The following is an 18,991-nucleotide window of genomic DNA, read 5'->3' as shown; positions in this document are numbered from 1 at the left end:
AGAAAGCTTAGAACTTGGAGGAATTTAGAGAATCAAAATCAAAATTTTTGCACTGTTGTTAGGATAATCAGGTAAGGGGGAGAACTATCTTAATAATTGATATATGCGTAAAGGGTAGAATTAAGGAGTTCATAACCTCTAATAGGATATTGGGATTTTAACCTAATCATGTTATGGATGATTGATTTGATGTATGTTATGATGTTTGGTGATGAAATTCGTGTGCTTGATGTATGACAAATTTTGTTTTGTTGAGTTATCGTATAATCACCATTGTTGCTATTTTGAAGGTTTGGGGAATAACATGATTTTATGAAAACCATGAACTAAATGTGTTGATTTGATGAAATTAGGTATTGTTGATGAACATATAATATGTCGGTAATGTTTTTGGATCGTTTTTGGATGACTGTAATGAGAATTAAGAGTTATGCATTGAACTCCATGAAGAAGATGAAATTCTATAGATTTTAGGGCGCTGACATGCGTCACGCTGGTGACGAGTAACCCGTCATGCTGCCCAGGCTTGTCTTTCAAGCAGGTCTCACCTAAGTGGCGTTCTAGAGTGTTGGGGTCGGTGACAGGCGTTACTACAATGAAGGGTAACCTGTCATAAGTCTGCAGTGGGAAAAAATACTTACTTTGATGATATTAAATTGCAGATTTCGTTTGTTCAAATTTTGTGGATGTTTTTGATACTGTTATGCTCAGTTAAATCTATTTAAATGATGTGTTGGTATAACTTAACGATTAAACATGATTTTAATCGAATTTATGAAGTATTTGATGAATGATGGATATTTGCATACATGATAATGATGTTGTGTTACTTACTGTGAATTGTGATGATGATATGTTGCAGTATGAGCATGAATTATATTGTTGAACTACATGTATGTCATTGTAGGATGACAGATTAGGAGGTGAACTATTATCATTGGGTCAATGCATGTTTTGTTTATTATCGGGAAAGGACTTTAAACATTATGTTGTTGTTGCATTGACGCGTAGTGACATGCATTCATTATGTCGTTGTTGTTGATGAAAGAGGCAAGTTGTAATATGAGCAGGGTGGATTGTGGATTGTGACTTGTCCCGAATCCGAGCATGGTGGATTCAAGGTTTGTACAGGGTGAATCCAGTTCCTGAGTTAACCAGTTGATGATATGGAACCACATGCATATGAGTGTAGTTGAAGTCGTGAGTCTCATTGCACAATTTAAATGATGAATATATCATTACTTTGTGTTTGTTGATGGATTGAGTGTGAGAATGATGTTGTGTGATTGTTGATGAATGCATAAATGTTTAAATTCTATCTTGCAGCTTATGCCATTAAATTATTGATATGAATTCTCACCCTCATTGCTTTAATATTTTCCATTATGGACATCTTGCAGATACTCAGGAGTAAAGTTGTTGTTGCGAGTAGGAAATAGCTCTTGGAGTTATTTTCATTAGTTGTTGCATTTTTAGTTGTTATACTCTTATTTTGTAACACTGGGGGGGGGGGGGGGGGGGGGGGGAGAATAATGTTTTCTTTTATTATGTTTGTTTTGTTGAAGTTTAAAAACTATTATGTTGAATGATTTTGAAGTTGTTGGGAGTTGGATATTAAAATCTATTTTTGAATCATTTTTAGAAAGTTAAGTCTTTATAAGACCCATATTGAAGTTAATATGTTTTATTATTGCAATTAATGTGATTACGTTACGATTAATATGTTATATGTTGTTTAGTGTTTCGCTGCATGTTTTCATAATGTCTATGTTTTATTGATGGTTTGTTGTTGGTGACATCTTAAATTTTCGAGTAATCCTTTATTTATAAGTTTTAGGGTTTAGGGTGTTACATAATATGCTCCCTGTTTCATGTCGCCTCTCGCGAAAAAAGTATGTAATATGCCTATTCCCAAGGATGGAGACGTCCCATCTAAGGTTTCTAGGAATCTTAGGCTAAACAAGATCACTCATGCTCAAACCCTCACCTTGTAGAGCAGAAACTAGGGTTTGGGGGGAAGTGTTTTAGGCTGCCTGTAAGGCCAAAAAGTACAAAGCCCAATACCAATTAAGTGTAAAGCAACGATGCGCATAACAAGTGGATTTAATTTTCTATACTATAGAGGTGAATCCACTTGAAAATCCTATCATTTCCATCCTGATTGATCTGACAATCCATCGTGTTTCATGCCATCACACACGCATTCAATTGCTAATTAACTCTCCCATTTAAAAATAAGATCATTCCATTTCTCAAATATTCAAATCCTTCCCCGTTCAAACTCCATTTCTTACTCTTATTAATTTAAGCGTTGGAATGCTAACTTTGTAGGTCAACCCTTCTTCACTGCATCAAAATCCTCGATCAATCACCGCACACCGCGAATTCAACATCTCTAGTTGTCATCTAGTTCCAAAATTCAAATAATAATAAATTGAACACTTATTATAATCTAAGGCAATGGAGATTACTTCAGATTAAACTCACCTTTGAAAGATCAATCTCATAACAAGTTTATCACAATACATTACAACTAAATTTCAAAATGAAGATTTGTGTTTTTTTATTTGCAATCTAAACTATAGACAATATTTACCAATACATGGAAAAGATACGAAAAAGATTGATAAATAAATTGCAAAAATCCAAAAAAAAACTTACAAGTATTTTTTTCTTGATAATGAAATTATAATATTATGAGTGTGGATGTGAAAAAAATGGGATTGTGAGTGTGGGTTAGACCGCTCCTATTGGGCTTGGGTCAAAGAGTTACTCACCCACTTATGAAATGCAGGGAGTGACATGTCTTTACGCACCAATAGTATGGAAAGCTTAACCTAAGGGGGAAACCATGCTCTCTAGAATAATATGGGGAGTAACGGTATCCATGTGCCACACTCCTAAGAGAGAAGAATAATAACCACTCTCGAAGTCCAAAAATCCAGGCCTAATAGACCTCTATAATATACTCAATCGCATGATTGAGATATGGGCATCTATTCACTGATAAATTCGCATATACATAGCTTCTCACCATTATGCGTGAGCCCGCTCTAACACTATTAACAACCCTAAAATCTCACATTATTTGGTGGTGTATCTCTACATCGACATAGTAGGTGCAACAAATAACTATGGAACAAATTTCTAAGTCTCACAATAACATTTATTCATGTCTTTGTTGAGTTATGCTTTTCCTTATGGTTTTAGTTCTTTATCCCTAAAGTAACTAAATGGTAAATATTCCTATTTACTTATTTTTATCCATATTTTCATTATTTCCATTTATCAAAGGATTCTTCAACATTAAGAAACTTTTATCTATTTCTAAGATGGTCAGCCAAAGAAACAAATATGTAACGTTAAAACATATAACAAAATATATTACTAAAATCAAATCACATCACACAAAAATGTTACTTTTCATTAAACTTCACATTGCTCAACATAAAGAACTTATCTCATGGTGAGCAAAAGATATGCAACAAAATAGGATCTCAAGCTTAACATTTCTAAACAACAAGAAAAAGAAAAGAAAATGCCTAAGAGTGACACCTTTACTACTTGGAGTCTTCAACCATCAATAGGAAAGTTGTGTCGCATCTGATTGAGTAGTATTCTTTAAGAATGGTAGGATGAGAGTCGTGTTAGAATATTGTTTAACCTTCATTCTTCTTGATGGAATATTTTTCTATAAGTATTTTGAACTTCTGAACCTCTTTTTCATTCCCCAAGGCAAGTCCTTTTATAGTCCCCTTCTTTTGTAGGGTTTCCTTCAGACTTTTGATCTTGAGCCTTTTGATTATCCATTCATTTGGCATATTTCCTTTTTATATTCATTAGTAGTGGTACTAGGAGTAGTACACAACGCATGTTGGAGACAACACGCCTCACAACAGGCCTGTTGTGCAAGGTGGTTATTGCAGCGCTCTAAAACAACTTTTTTAGACTTATTTCTCTAGCGTTCATCCTTATCCTTTATCTTTTGATCTCATCCTTAATTTCCTTCCTAATTTTTTTTCCACGTCAGCCCTTAACATTTAGATTAAAAACCTCTATCAGAATCTTCTGGCTCAAAGCCTCCTGAGTAATGGCCATAAATTTATGATGCAATAGAACTTGTCACTAGAGTTAGTCCTACACGCACAAAACCAAATAAAACAACAAAAGAGCGCACCTAGTGTGCTCCAAACTATTTATGCTAAAGACATACAAAGTACAAATAAATAAATCTAATACACTCTAACTTTACCATTTCATTCAAGTACAAAAATCTTAAATATCTCAAAAATAATGAGTTATCAATCATTAAATCTTGCTTGGTTGCTCATTGATGACAGTCGTTCAGTGCATTAATTCAGTCGAAGAAACATATCAAAACAAGTTAAAGAAAAGCAAAAGTGAAGAAGAAATATCAAAGAATGAGGAAAAAATAGCTAAGCATGAAGAAATAGGGACTTAGTGAAAATCAGGTGAAAAAGGGAGCAAAAACGTGCAGCTACTGGAATAATCATGTAACATCGCGCACTCGATAGAGATGTATAAACTTCACCGCGCGCGATGCAAGTTATCTCGCGTGCGATAACCCCCTTTTCTGATGTGTTATGGTACACTCTGAAGGCTTTTTAAGGGGACTTTTTGACCTTTTTTAAGGGTTACGGAATTTGGCACAGAAAGTACGAGTTTTGCAACACCATAAGGGATATTTGAGAGCATTTGAAGCTATTGGAGGCTAATCCTTCAAGGGATCTCATATTCAATTCCTCTTAACTTTTTTTGGTATTGTATTTTGAATTATGATTAGCTAAACCTCTATAGGTTAGGTTGTTTTTGATGAACCTGTTTCAATATTGTTAGGACATATATTTGATATTGCAAGAGTATTTTGACTTATAATTCTATTCAATTACTTCTTGTTCGTAATGCTTTTTATGTGAGATACTCTTTTAATCTGACTTAGGGCACATAGGGAATATTGACCATTAGTCTATATGTTGGACCTAGGGTAATCGTTGTACTTACGCTGGTTGAATTACGATAGAAGACCCCGAGTAATGGCTAGTGAATTAATGCTCTGTTACATTTCCTAATTCTGCTTACGTTGGTGGACTAGGGATAGAAAATTCCAAGTAGTGATTAGTGAGCTATATCACAAAGGATTGGTTATAAATGTTTTGTTAATTCTTCATGGAATTATAGTGTCAATATCATTTATGTAATGCATCGAACAAAAAAAAGAGAGAAATAGGGGATTCTATACATAACTTGACCGCGTTCATAATTCTGTCTGAACACTTTGTTTTATTTTCGCATTTTAACCTGAACCCTCAGTTTACTATTTCCTATGCATTGCACAATTTTGTCTTGTTAAATAGTAGTCCCTATGGATTCGATCTTTTTATTATTGCGACATTATCAATACACTTGCCGAGAAGTCATCAAGTTTTTGGCGCCGTTGCTGGGGACAGTTGATATTTCAACAAGGCAATGCTTGTGCAACATTTTTCTTTTAGTTTTTAATTTTTTATTTTATTTTCTTGTTAATCATAGTGCTACTGAGGTATTTCCTATTTGTGTATGTGCACCTCAGGATCGGAGTTGACACCATTTGATTCAGAAATTGAAAGAACTGCATGTGTTATCGGGTGAGTAGTTAGAGAAGCAACTCTAGATCAACAACTAATTTTTTAGACATTGAAGAGGAGATCAACATGACAGTTGCACCACCCCAAACTATGGGTGATTACTGCAAAAGAACCAATGAAGGAAAGGTTTCTAGAGGTTTTGTATCGGCAAACCCAACTAACTTTGATATTAAAAATTATGTGCTTTCAGGTTTAAGAGAGAATCCGTTGGATGGGAACGCGATTAGAGACCCGTGGACACATATTGCGCACTTCTACGAAATAACTTCGATGTGCAAACCAAATGATGTCACGGAAGACCAAGTCAAGCTATGGTTTTTTGGTGTCTCACTAATTGGAAGGGCTAAGGATTTGTTACTTTGCCTTCCAAATGGAACAATTCAAACATGGAAGGAGTTGTCGGACAAATTCTTAGAGAGATTCTTCACTAATATGCAGTTTGGTGAGTGAAGAGCAGAAGTTGTAAATTTTGAGCAACATGAAACTAAATTGTTGTATGACTCTTGGGAAAGATTCAAACTTTTATTATGTAGGTGCCCAAATCATAATATGAACAATATGGAGCAAATACAAAATTTTATCAAAGGTCTCAAGAGTTAGACACACATGTTGTTAGATGCTTTTGCGGGAGGCACAATCAGATCAATGACTGAACTAAAAGTAAAATATCAGATTGAAAAGATATGCTTGAATGAGTATCGTTAAAAGAGAGACAAGTCAATAAAAATTGAAACAGTGGGCATGCCTAAGGGTATGTTAGTTGTTGATACCCATACTGCATTCTTAGCTCAAATTGAAATGTTAAATAAAAAGCTAGTTGAAAGCAACTTAAATAAAGCTAACGCGAGTCAGGTACAAGCACTTAGGTGTGGTTTCTATGGAGGAGGACATGAAAACGAAAGGTTCTCTTTGGAAGGGTCAAGTGAAGATGCCCACAGAAGAATAACCCTTATTTCAACACCTATAATCTGGGATGGAAGGATCACCCGAATTTTCGATGGAGCAATAACCAAAATTTAAGTGCTAATCAAGGTATGAAACAAGGCCAACAAGCTCCAATCTAAAGGAATCCTTCACAATTGGAAGAGACCTTGCATAATTTTATTAAGGTCAGTGAGAGTAGTTTTGATCAGGTGAATAAGAACCATGAGGCAATGAGTAGGAATCATGATGCGTCTATAAAAAAATTTGGAGATGCGGATTGGCCAGTTATCTGGACAAATAAGTCGCTTTACCTAGCTCGAGTGTATGATTTATAGGTATCAATGTTGATAATCCTAAGAATGAATCTTGAAAGGCGGTAGAAACAGGTTTTGAGGTGGCCACCAACAAGGATGAAAATGAAATAGTTGAAAATATTTTGATGGAAAAGGAAGAAGTGAGGATTGAAAAAGAGAAGAGTAGCAATCAGGGTGAATAAGAAGAAAGAGTAACGTCCATTGAACAATTAATAGATAAAAACTCCCCTTGGAGAAGGACCAAGAAACATATCCTAAACGAGCCAAATCCAGAACTACCTAATTACATCAAACCGCCTTATCCTATAATTAAGAAGAAACCATTAAAGGAAGATGAGGAAGGATTGTTTGCAAAGTTCAAAGAGGTGTTGACTACACTTCATGTAAGTATTTCGTTTCATGAGGTTTTAGAACTAATGCCCAAATTTATGAAATTTATGTAGGCATTGCTAAAGGTTACAAAAAAGAAGTTAGTCAAAGAACAAGTGAACATGACCAAGAAATATGAGACGACAGTGCCTCAAGCATTGCCACCAAAGATGAAGGATCCAGGAAAGTTCACAATCGCTTGTACCATTGGTGGAGTAAAAACCCCACACGTTTTATGTGATTTAGGGTTTAGTATCAGTGTCATGCCACTGAAGAAGTTTAAGGAAATGAAATTGGGAGAGATCATATCGAGTAATATGACTCTCACTTTAGTTGATTCATCTATTACTCATCCGTTTGGTATCATACAAGATGTGTTAGTGCACGTAAATGGTTTAGTCTTTCCTGCAAATTTTATGGTAATTGACATGAAAAGAGATTCAAGAGGGCCAGTTATTCTCGAACGTCCATTCTTAGCAACTAGGAAAGCTTTAATAGATGTGGAAACTGAAGAACTTACATTAAAATTCAACAAAGAAAAATGGTGTTTAATGTGTATGAATGGACACCATATATGGATGATCTAGATACATGCTACAAATTGGAAGAAAAAATTAGTAAGGTTGACAAAGGAAGGAAAACAAGTGACTTTACCGGCGTGAGGGTATCCCTTGCGCCTGATATGCGTTAGGCATGAACCATCAAGCTGGTGACAAAAAAGATGTGTTGGACGAGAGGCAACCCATTCATTATAACCAATTTTGTTTTCTTTTATAGAATTTACATTATATTATTCGAGACTTTCAATAAGAATAATTATCCATTCGAGCATGCCTTTGCATTACTATCTATATTGTCTTTAATGAACAAGTGTGTATTTGTCGTTAGACGGTGTGGCTAGTGATCGAGAGAGGGGGGGGGGGGTGAATAGATCACCTCTTTAAAATAAACGGATTTAAAAATCTTATCAGAGTTATTGAAACTTAGCGGAAAATTACAGTCCCGAATCGACTTCCGTCTATTCTCAACCGCTACTAGAAAACCGGACACGCGAATTTATTGCTGGATTTGAATTAGAAAGATAGAGATTATTAACACCAGAATCTAATCAAATTAAAAGCACTTATCACTAAATTCTATTTCCAATGAATAAAACTCAGCAAACAGTTTTGTCAAACATTTGGTGTGTATGTGATCAATGATGAACAATGGTGGAGTTTAGATAAAGAAGTTTTCTTGCCACTATTGTATCACTAAATGTACTGCCACAACACACCAACTGAAATCACAAAGCTGTTGAAAACGTAAAGAGAGATAAGGAAAGAATACGATACGCAGAGATTTGGTAAGGAAGTTCCCCACTATCATCCTCGCGTGTGGGTACGTCTCCCTCTCAATTTCAAATGAAATTGAGAACTGTAATTATCAATAATGCCGAATTCGTTGATACAAGGTTACAATACACAGACAAAAATCTAAGTCCCAAGATCTTCTTCTTGTATAAAACCTCCACTTGATCTGAGCTCAATCAAGAATTTCCTGCAAGAAATTGCAAACAATTCACCGGTTCCACGACCTGTTTGCGAAATTACCCAATTTCCAAACCTTACGCTACGGCTGAATCTGTTCTGCAAACGTGACTAACAAACCCGCAAGAACACTCCAGTTCTTGAAGGAGGTTTTTCCTCGAAACCCCCTTCAACCTTCAACTCAGTTAGATCCTCGATCGTTCCACTGAACATCTCAGCTAGATCCTTGATCGTTCCACTGAACGTTATCTCGTTGATCCTTTAATCCAAAGAACAAGAATGATTATGTGTTGATGTTCTTGAAGAAAAGAGATTGAGAAGATGAAGAAGATGAAGTCTCTTTCAGGTTTCTAATTGCTCAAACAATTGCTGCTACACACTCCTTTGATTTGTGTTCAACTGTTTTTCACTTGTGAATTCGTGTCTGTTCTTTGCTGTCAAAATACTTCTTATATGTGAAAGACAGAAGCTGTTAGTAGACAAAACAGAATTATGTATTGATACAAGAGGTTATGCATCGATACATACTGTGGCTTTGATTCAATTTAGAGAATTAATGTAAGCATGTATCGATACAAAGCTCGTATGTATCGATACATATAGCATTTTAACTAAGCATGAATCGATACGAAACTCGTATGGATCGATACATACTGAAGCAAAAATGTTTTGTGATTTAAAACACATTTATGGATCGATGCATATGAACATGTATCGATACATACTGACACAAAACAGTTTTTATGAGTTCTTTGAAGAGTTGTATCAATGTGGATCTTTATGTATAGACACGAAACAATAGTATAGGCTAAAAACACAATTGAAACATGTGAAATAATGCACAACCAACAATTGGACAATGATCACACAATTTGCTATCATTCAAAACTTATTCAAAGTAAAGAATTTGCTCACATTTGTTGTTTCTTTCAGATTTACAAAGTTTGCAACTTTAGCATTTAACAAATGAACTAAAAGAAACTTGATCATCAGGAAAACAACTTACAACATGAAGACAAAGGATGAGAAAAGAATCAAAGGACTTGTACTCAACCTTCAGATACCTCAACTAGTAAGGTTTGTGCCAAATAAATTTCATTGTTCACTATTCTTTCATATTTAGTGTATCCATGCATTATTGTTTTATTAGGTTTCATCTATTTATGATTAGATTTTTCATGATTGATTAACACACATCGAGGTAGCTGTTTGTTTATAACTTTGAGCCTTTTTAGCCACCCTATAGTAATAGGTAAATTCTCTGCTAACCACTTTGAGCTTAGTCATTCTTTCGATGACTTTGCCTTAATTCTTAGTCGTATGAATTGAAGGATCTTATCTTTCATCCTCTATTTTGAGTTAGGTAGAATTGTAGTTCTTAAGTGGTATGAAAAATATTAAGTGTGGAGTTGCTCTTGAAAGTGAGCAAAGTTCTAAGTTTGGGGTTTGTGTACTAGAGCAAATTGGTCAAAATTTCCAAAACTTAAGAAAATAAGAAGTGAAAAAAAGAGACTTCTTAAAAAAAAGAATTAAAATAATGCATATAAAAGACCACAATAGAAATATCTCTAGTACCATAAAGAAGGAACAAAGAGATATGATCATAGAAGGAGAATTAGGCACCTAACTCCAAAGGTTTAGACTACTTTCCCAAAAATATCCTACCCGAACATAAGCCAAGATACAACCTAAAAAATACTAAAATGTGTATGTTTTTACTTCTTTGATGAATTATATCAGAACATGATCAAGCTAAGTATAAACTATTTTCCATGTTGATTGCGATAGTATCTTATCCATTGAGCGAGTCAAGGTGAGATGAGAGACAGGTTGAGTACTCATCAAAGTTTGAGGATATTTTTTGAATTTGTCGGATGGAAGTTGAAAGCTAGAACGATGGTCAGATAAAGAAAAAATAATATGGTGACATTCAATTGTTATTGTGCGACTTGTTTTCTATTTGGAATGTGCAGAGGGGTGGCAAACGGGCACGCCCGCCCCGTTTAGGCCCGCCCCGCAAAAGCCCGCAAAAAAATGGGGCGGGGCGGGACGGTCATAGTTGAGGATGTGGGCCTAAAAATTAGACCCGCCCCGCAAAAAAATTGAGGGCGGGGCGGAAAAAGCCCGCGGGCACTGCACTTCTTAAGCCTAAAAATACAAAAATTTATGTAAAGACACGTGCCCGCAAAAGCCCGCGAAAAAAACGGGACGGGGTGGGGCAGACACATTTGAGGGTGAGGGCCTAAATCCTTGGCCTGCCCCGCACAAAAGTGCGGGCAAAATGGGCATGCTCAGCGGGCCGAGCCCGTTTTGCCACCCCTATGTGTAGTACAAATAAGTTATTTGAATACAATCAACGATTCAAGTTTGGGATTGTGATGATATTCTGTCAGTGCATTAATTCAGTCGAATAAAAAGATCAAAACAAGTTAAAGAGGAGCAAATATGAAGAAGAAAGACCAAAGAATAAGGAAAAAATAGGTAAGTGTGAAGAAATAGGGACTTAGTAAAAATCAAGTGAAAAAGGGAGTAAAAACGTGCAACTACTGGAATAATCAAGACCAACATCGAGCGCACTATATGGTTGTATCAACTACATCGCGCGCGATGATCCCTTTTATGGGTTTTTTTGCCGCGTTCTAGTCCATTCTGAAGACTTTTTAAGAAGACTTTTTGTACTTTTTCAAGGGTTATGAAATTTGGCACAACAAATACGAGTTTTACAACACCATAAGGGGTGTTTGAGAGCATTTGAAACAATTGGAGGCCGATCCTTCAAGGGATCTCATATGCAATTTTTCTTAATTGTTTTTGGTATTGTATTTTGAATTATGAGTAACTAAATCTCTCTAGGTTAAGTTGTGTTTGATGAACATGTTTCAATATTGTTGAGTCATATGTTTGATTTGATATTGCATGAGTATTTTGACTCATAATTCTATTCAATTGCTTCTTGTTTGTAATGTTTTTATGTGAGATACTATTTTAATCTGATTTTGGATACATAGGGAATACTGACCATTAATCTATGTGTTTGACCTACGGAAATTGTTGTGCTTACGCTGGTTGAATATGGATACAAGACCCCAAGTAGTGGCTGATGAATTAACACTATGTTGCATTGCCTAATCTTGCTTACGCTGGTGGACTAGAGATATAAACTCTGAGTAGTGATTAGTGAGATATATCGTAATGGATTGGTTGCGGTTTTGTTAATTCGTCGTTGGATTGTAGTGTCAATATCATTCATGTAATGCATCAAACATCAACAAAAGATAAATAAGAAATTCTATGCACAACTTAACCGCTTTCGTAATTCTGTCTGAACACTTTGTTTTATTTTCGCATTTGAACCTAAACCCCCACCCCCATTTACTATTTCCTACGCATTGCATAATTTTATCTTATTAAATAGAAGTCCTTGTGAATTCGATTTTTATATTATTGCGATATTATCAATATACTTGTCGAGAAGTCATCACTCACCCTCCAAATTCAATCCAAAATATTGATGAGAGATGCTATCAAGATAGTCAAACATCTTAGACCAGAGGTGTCTAAGGAGCTATTAGTAGCCCTCAATTGAAGTCACGGTAAGATTTATATTGATAATGTTAGATAACCAATCCCAAATTCTCCTCTGAATAAGGGAAAAGAAAGAAAAAATTCTCTAAGGTTTCAACATTAGTGTGGCAAAGATTGCCACGAAGTCATGTGAACCCGTCTCATGGAGAGTTTGTCATCAATTGACAGCTTTTCTTGAATCACACTCCAAAATAATAAACATTTTAAAGGTGGTATGATTGAATTTCATATGATTTCCCCTACTTCTTTTCCTGAGCAGTACTTGCTTTAAGAGATTAGGTTCAAGACACCAAACCCTCTTGTCACTAGAGCCATCCTTCAAAAGGATGCTAGAGCTGGTTTTAAATTCATTAAGAACAAATGAAACTGATATTCAAAATAAATAGATAATTGCTACTAACAATGACTAAACCCTAGGTATTAGATGAACCTTCAAAGGGTTCTTCATGACTATTGTAAATTGCAGCTTCTCCGACAAATCAACCTCAACTCCATCCACATTTTTCCACTCAAAATTCCAAACAAAATTCGCAACAAAATACTCCAAGTGCAACAATGATAAACCATATCCAGGACACATTCTTCTCCCCGCCCCAAACGGCATCATCTTTATCTCCTTACTCCCCATTATATCAAAACTATCGTTATTCATAAACCTCTCTGGCTTAAAACTCATCGGATCATCCCAAGCCGAAGGATCTCTCCCGATCTCAGCCACCAGAAAATTAACAGACGCAAAAGTCGGCACCAAATAACCATCTATAACAACTTCTTTTGTTACTCTATGAGGAGCAACATAGTGTAGTGGTGGATGAAGCCTTAACCCTTCTAAAATCACAGCTTTAAGATAAGGCATTTTTCGCAAATCTTCTTCTTTAATTTCCTTCCCTTCTTCATCACCAATCACACTTTTAATCTCTTCTACAAGCTTTTCTTGTATATCTTGGTACTTCACCAAATTCGCCATGATCCATTCTAGTGCAGTTGAAGTTGTATCTGTTCCGGCGTTTAGAAACTCCGAACATAATGTGCAGATTTTACCATCATCAAGTTTGGTATTTTTATTATCTTCCTCCAACAACTCCAAATCCAACAATGTATCAACATATGACAAAACAACTTCATCACATGACTCATTGACATTGTTGTCTATGTTTTTACTTAATCTATCTTCTTTGACTTTCCTTCTAGCGTTTATATAAGGAATCAGCACAGCTTCCTGATCAGTCCTCAGCTTCAAAAATTCCTTCCATCTGTTCCTAAACAATATTTTTGTAATTGTGGGCCAAAAATTTAAAGCATTGTATCTAGAAAAATTAAGAAGCATGACACGTTGGCTTTCCTCGATTTCTCTTATTTGATTCTCGTCTAGTTTGTCACCGAAGCACATGAGAGCCAATAACGAGAACATGCCATATCGAAAATGATCAACAACGGAAACAGATTTGGAGTTTGTTTCGTGCGAATTATATTCGAGACGTTGTAGAAGAATGTCTAACACCCATTTGCGCGCTTGAGCATACGATTTGATTTGCAAAGGGTGAAGTATTCTTGAAGTGAGGTTGCGTCTTAAAAGGCGCCAAATGGGACCGTAGAAGCTGAAAAGGATGTCATGTTGATTGCTGCTAATGATCTTCTTTGTTGGTTCGGCCTTAGGGCGATCCGCGAAGATGGTGCTATTTTGGATTAAAGCTTGATGTGCAAGAAACCTATTTGCAATGAAAATGTCTGTGTGAGAACCCATTTGAAGAGTGAAAATTGGACCATATTTGGCATGAAGATTTTGAAGAAGGGTTTTTGGATCTTTAAAATATTGTTGTAGCAATGTGAAGGTTCCTATGAAAGGTGCTCTTGGAGGTCCTGGAGGTAGGGGAGATTTAGGGGAGATAAAATTTCTTATGAATTTGAGAATTAATGAAAGAATAAGACACGAAATTGTTATTACTAACCAAGTTTCCATGTAACTATTCTGCATGAAAACTATTTTTTGTTATTGTAATTTTTGTAATATATGTTCAGTTTTACATTGGTAACAACACAGCATGACTAATAAAAATGATAGGATAAATGAAAATATGTGGGAGAAACTGTTTATGTTTTGGGATCCTGTTTTAATGAAATTTATATAAGATTTTGATAGATCAATACTTTGTCCTCGTTATTTTTCTCTTATTATTCTGTTATGTTACAATTTGTAAATGTCATTAAGAAAACAATAAAGTGTAATGATGTTTTACATGAATAACTGCAAAGAAAATGTAATAGGTAATTTAGTAAAAAAATTGAAATCTAATTGAGATTTAAAATAGGTTTAAATTTTAAAAAAATGAAAATATACTAAAAATATGTATGATAAACAATTCATGAACAATAAAATTGACCAGTATTATTTAAAAGAAAACAAAAAAAAACGGACAAGTATTATTAAAAAGAAAACAAAAGAAACTGATGAGTTAAAACTTAACTCCGCTTATTGTTATTATAAAAATTTAACTCCATTGTGGTTAGCACTTCGAAATAATGGATCAATAGTTTTTTAGAGTGCACAATTTTGTAGAGGGGTTACTCTTTTCACCCCTTATATTGCTACTCCAATAGGATGAAAGTCAAACATATTTTTAGAATTTGAAAGTTACATGAATCAAGACAAATAGTAATGATGTTTTCCAAAAAGAAATCTCTATTAGCGAACATCTTCTTCAGCTTGCTTTACTAACTATTGTTAGTGTAATCATCAAAGGCACCATCAAAGACTGAGCTAATATTGTTTGTCTATAAGATTTCCAAGACACATACATGTAATGATACTAAATATATAGCCATTAATTATTTTGGAATTATCTGATAAGGAATTCCAATTTACGTATATGTATCCTTCGGTGATAACATGAGAATTTTGATAATGTATTCCAAAATTATTGGTTCTTTTTAGGTATTTTAATAACTTTCCAGAAGCTTGACAATGCTCATTACTAGATTCATTAGCAAACTTGTACAATCGTCCCACCACATAGGCCATATTGAGTTTAGTGCAATTAGTGACATTTATGAGGCTACCAATGATGCTTTCATATTCTATCTTTCTTACACTTTCACTAGTGTTCTTAACAGTGAGAGAATTAAAAAAAAAACGTTGTTTCTAACATAGTAGTTTTAATACCAAGAATTACATTGTTTCTATGAGATTTTTCATATTGAAATTGTTAGACAATATTTACCGTTGAAATGTTTGAACCAAATATGATTAAGTTTATAAACATGAACATGTAATTGTGCTAAGGTTATTAGCATAATTAAAATAAATACAATTGTCACTTTCATTCACTTTGAACTCATTCATTATCATTAGGTTGTCAAATTTTTCATGTCATTGCTTAGGGGATTGTTTAATACCATAAAGAAACTAATCTAACTAGAAAACCTTTGTTTCTTGCCCATAAATTACAAAACCTTTAGGTTGTTTCATATAGATTTATTTTCCAAATCACCATTTAGAAAAACGATTTTCACATTATTTTGGTGTACTTCTAAATTATGAAAAAAAAAACAAGATAAATTGGTATTCTTACGCTAGTTAACCTTGTGACTGATGAAAATTTGTCAAAATTATTTATATTTTCTCTTGTCTAAAACCCTTGACTATAAGACGAGTATTGTATTTATCAATAGTTTGATTAATTTTTTTGTTTCTTTTTCAAAATCTATTTACAATTGAGAAGTTTGCAACCAGAACAAAATTCTACCAAATTACAGAATCTAGAAGATTTTTTTAAAAAAATAACCTAATTTTTAAATTAAAATTTCAAAATAACCATTATTTCAAGTTATTTACCAATATAAACACTTTTCACGCACCCCTCTAAAGCATGCGTCAGTTGGACTGGCGCATGCATCTTGACATTGAACTTAGGCGCCAATAGCATTGGCGCATGCATGCAGATGAAGCCAATGAAATTGACGCATACTTTATGATATGAAGTGTATGCGTCATTGCATGTGGCACATGCTTTGAATATTATTTTATTTTTTTAAAAGTTATATGTTATACTTATATAAAATTGAAATAAATAAAATAAATATGTAAATAAAAAAGAATTATTAATATTATGATATAAAGCTAAAATTCAAAACAATTGACAAGAAAATCAATGACCCGCCCGATTGAAACGCCCTCCTGTTTCACATCCCGGTGCATTAGTCTGCCTTCGAGGTCTCCCATGATTTTCCTGAGGTGTTTGAGGTCTTTGAGTGTTGGCATGACGCAATGGTGGCTGGTGTGAATGTCTGGTGGAAGGGCCAACGATATTTGTCAAATTTGTCATCATTTCTCCCCAATAGATAGGGGATTACCACCAACGGCGCTTCCGTAATTGAGTTTGGTGCCCATGTTGTCGTAGTTGGATCATTATGGTGTGGTGGTTTATGGACGATATGGTTTACCGAATTAGGATATTGAATCGTTTTGGAAACGAAGCAATGGTTCATGTGGTGTAAGAAAGTCAAACAATGGTTGGGTGTTGTGGTGATGAGATGTTTGAATGTTCATAAGTGGGGGCCTATGATGGGATGAGGTTGAATCGTATGAATCATTCGGGCTATAGACAGATGGGGTGGCTGCGTATGGTTGTTGGTGGTAAGGGTTTGGTTCCTAATTTTGAGTTTGGGTGTGTGGTATGAATTGGTTACTGTAATACCCCAAAATTTACCCTTCATTTTTTCCTGGAAGCATGGGATTATGTTTTACACTTCATTAGCATCATACTAGGTCATACTCATTGCATACTGCATTAGTGACATGGAAATCAGGTTTTGATTGATCACTCCTTAACAGAAGGAGCCCACACAAGGCAAGATTGAGAATTGGACTTCATTCTCTAAATACACAAGTCTCAAGGGTCTCAGAGGGTCCAGGTATCTTATTATGGTCCTCAATTCATCAGTGAAGGATTCAGAGCTATCAGTGTGTTCATCTGGATTTAATCAGAAATTAGGGTTTCATGGCTACTTGCAACAGGCAATGTTTGGTTGGGAGTAGAGGAGCTTATCCATGTCATGATTAGAGAGGCATCTTGGCCTAGGAAGACTCACAACTATCTCAGAAAGATCCATTGGCAATCGGTGCAATAAGTTCCTGATCAATTTTGCCCTAAATTAGGGTTTGGTATAAAATCAGTTTATTTCTGATTCTTTGGGTGAAACTCTTTTCCATGGCCCTCCATATGTCCATAAGGGTCTACATACAAAAAATCAGCTCTTTATTTGAGCCAGAGGTGCTTCAATTGATCATTGGAATCGGGAACCAGACAGTTTGGGAAAAGTCAACTGTGGGGCCAGAAAAGTCAACTCCTGACTTTTTAAGAGTGGAATCTCAAAATTCATGCCTAGGGGATCCTACATGTGAAATTTGATCAAGGTTGGATCATGGATTCGTCATTTAATCAGGAATTGGAAAAGTTACCTAATTTGGGAAATGGTTGACTTTCCATTTAGGGCAAGTTTTCATGGTTGTTGCACTCACTTTAAGCCCATTTTCCATCAAGATAAAAGATCCATTTGTAAATTTCTCCAACATGAAAGTTGTTCCTCTTGTTCCAAGCTTTCTAGAGATATAAAGTTTGCTCCATTTGGATAAAGACTGAGAAAGTTATGCTTAGTCAAAGTGAGACATATTTTTAGGATACTTAGAAAATTTCTAAGTCCAAAGATCTTCAAAGTTTGTCAAGACTTCTTGGCCAGTTTTCTTGCATTTCAAGGCATCATTTGAAAATATTTTCTTCTCAACAATTGTACATTGCCATGTCCTCTTTCACATGCTTTTGGAATCATCTCATTTGGATCCATGGTTTGAGAGATACATTCACTTAAAGTGGGCACCATGACATGACTTTCTAGGCAGATTTTAGGCCAAACTGGCCCAGCCAGTTCTGCATGATGAAACCTGAACTTGAGGCCCATTTTTCACCTTCTTCCATTCATCATTTCAACTTGTGCTTAACATGAAAGTTGCTAAGCTCCATGATATCTTGCTACTGTTTGCATTATTTCTCCAATTAATGACTTGAGCATCAAGTTACATGGCCATAAAGTCACCATCTTGGATTGTTTTCTTACTTGCCAAGCCATGCATAAAATCAGCACACGTTTTTTCCTCATGTGGCCATGCTTTGGATATTTAATCACTTAAGTTTGGCCCAAAATAACAACATTTCACACATCACTTGGCATTATTTTGGATTATGGATAAATCACTTATTAAAAAGCCCATGAGAACACCTAATCCACCCTATTTAAGAGGCTGAAACCCTAACCCTAAAGAGGCATTGGTGAACTTTCGAGCAAGACAAGGCAGAGCATTAGAGATCTGTTTCATCCAACATCCACTAGTTAATCATCTTGCTCTCTCTTCCATGGCCATGTATGGATATATTCCATGATTCATCATCATCATCATTACCATGCTCATCATTATTATCATTACTGTTTTGCCAAGGCCAATTATATGCTTGTGATATTGATTGTTGTTGCTGAATTTTTTTGCCCTAGCCATGTCCATGTTGACCTCTTGTGGTCAACTTTTCTCCATGATTAAGCCATTATTTTTACTAAAACAAGTCACCATGATGAT

General features: G+C 35.1%; 1 protein-coding gene across 1 annotated transcript; it reads right to left on the bottom strand.

Moving 5' to 3' along the window:
* Positions 1 to 12,772: 12,772 nt before the first annotated feature.
* Positions 12,773 to 14,326, bottom strand: LOC127121381 (cytochrome P450 89A2-like). The gene has a single exon (XM_051051881.1). The coding sequence runs from the start codon at positions 14,324 to 14,326 to the stop codon at positions 12,773 to 12,775; it is 1,554 nt and encodes a 517-aa protein (XP_050907838.1).
* Positions 14,327 to 18,991: the final 4,665 nt, after the last annotated feature.

Source organism: Lathyrus oleraceus, chromosome 2 (genome assembly GCF_024323335.1).
Source record: "Lathyrus oleraceus cultivar Zhongwan6 chromosome 2, CAAS_Psat_ZW6_1.0, whole genome shotgun sequence".
In the NCBI taxonomy this organism is placed as follows: domain Eukaryota; kingdom Viridiplantae; phylum Streptophyta; class Magnoliopsida; order Fabales; family Fabaceae; genus Lathyrus; species Lathyrus oleraceus.
The sequence above is the reverse complement of the archived record's forward strand: the minus strand, read 5'-3'. Positions and strand labels throughout refer to the sequence as shown.

Bases quoted from the DNA above. Each gene is read 5' to 3' on its own strand.
- LOC127121381 (XM_051051881.1), bottom strand. From the start codon at position 14,326: ATGGAAACTTGGTTAGTAATAACAATTTCGTGTCTTATTCTTTCATTA.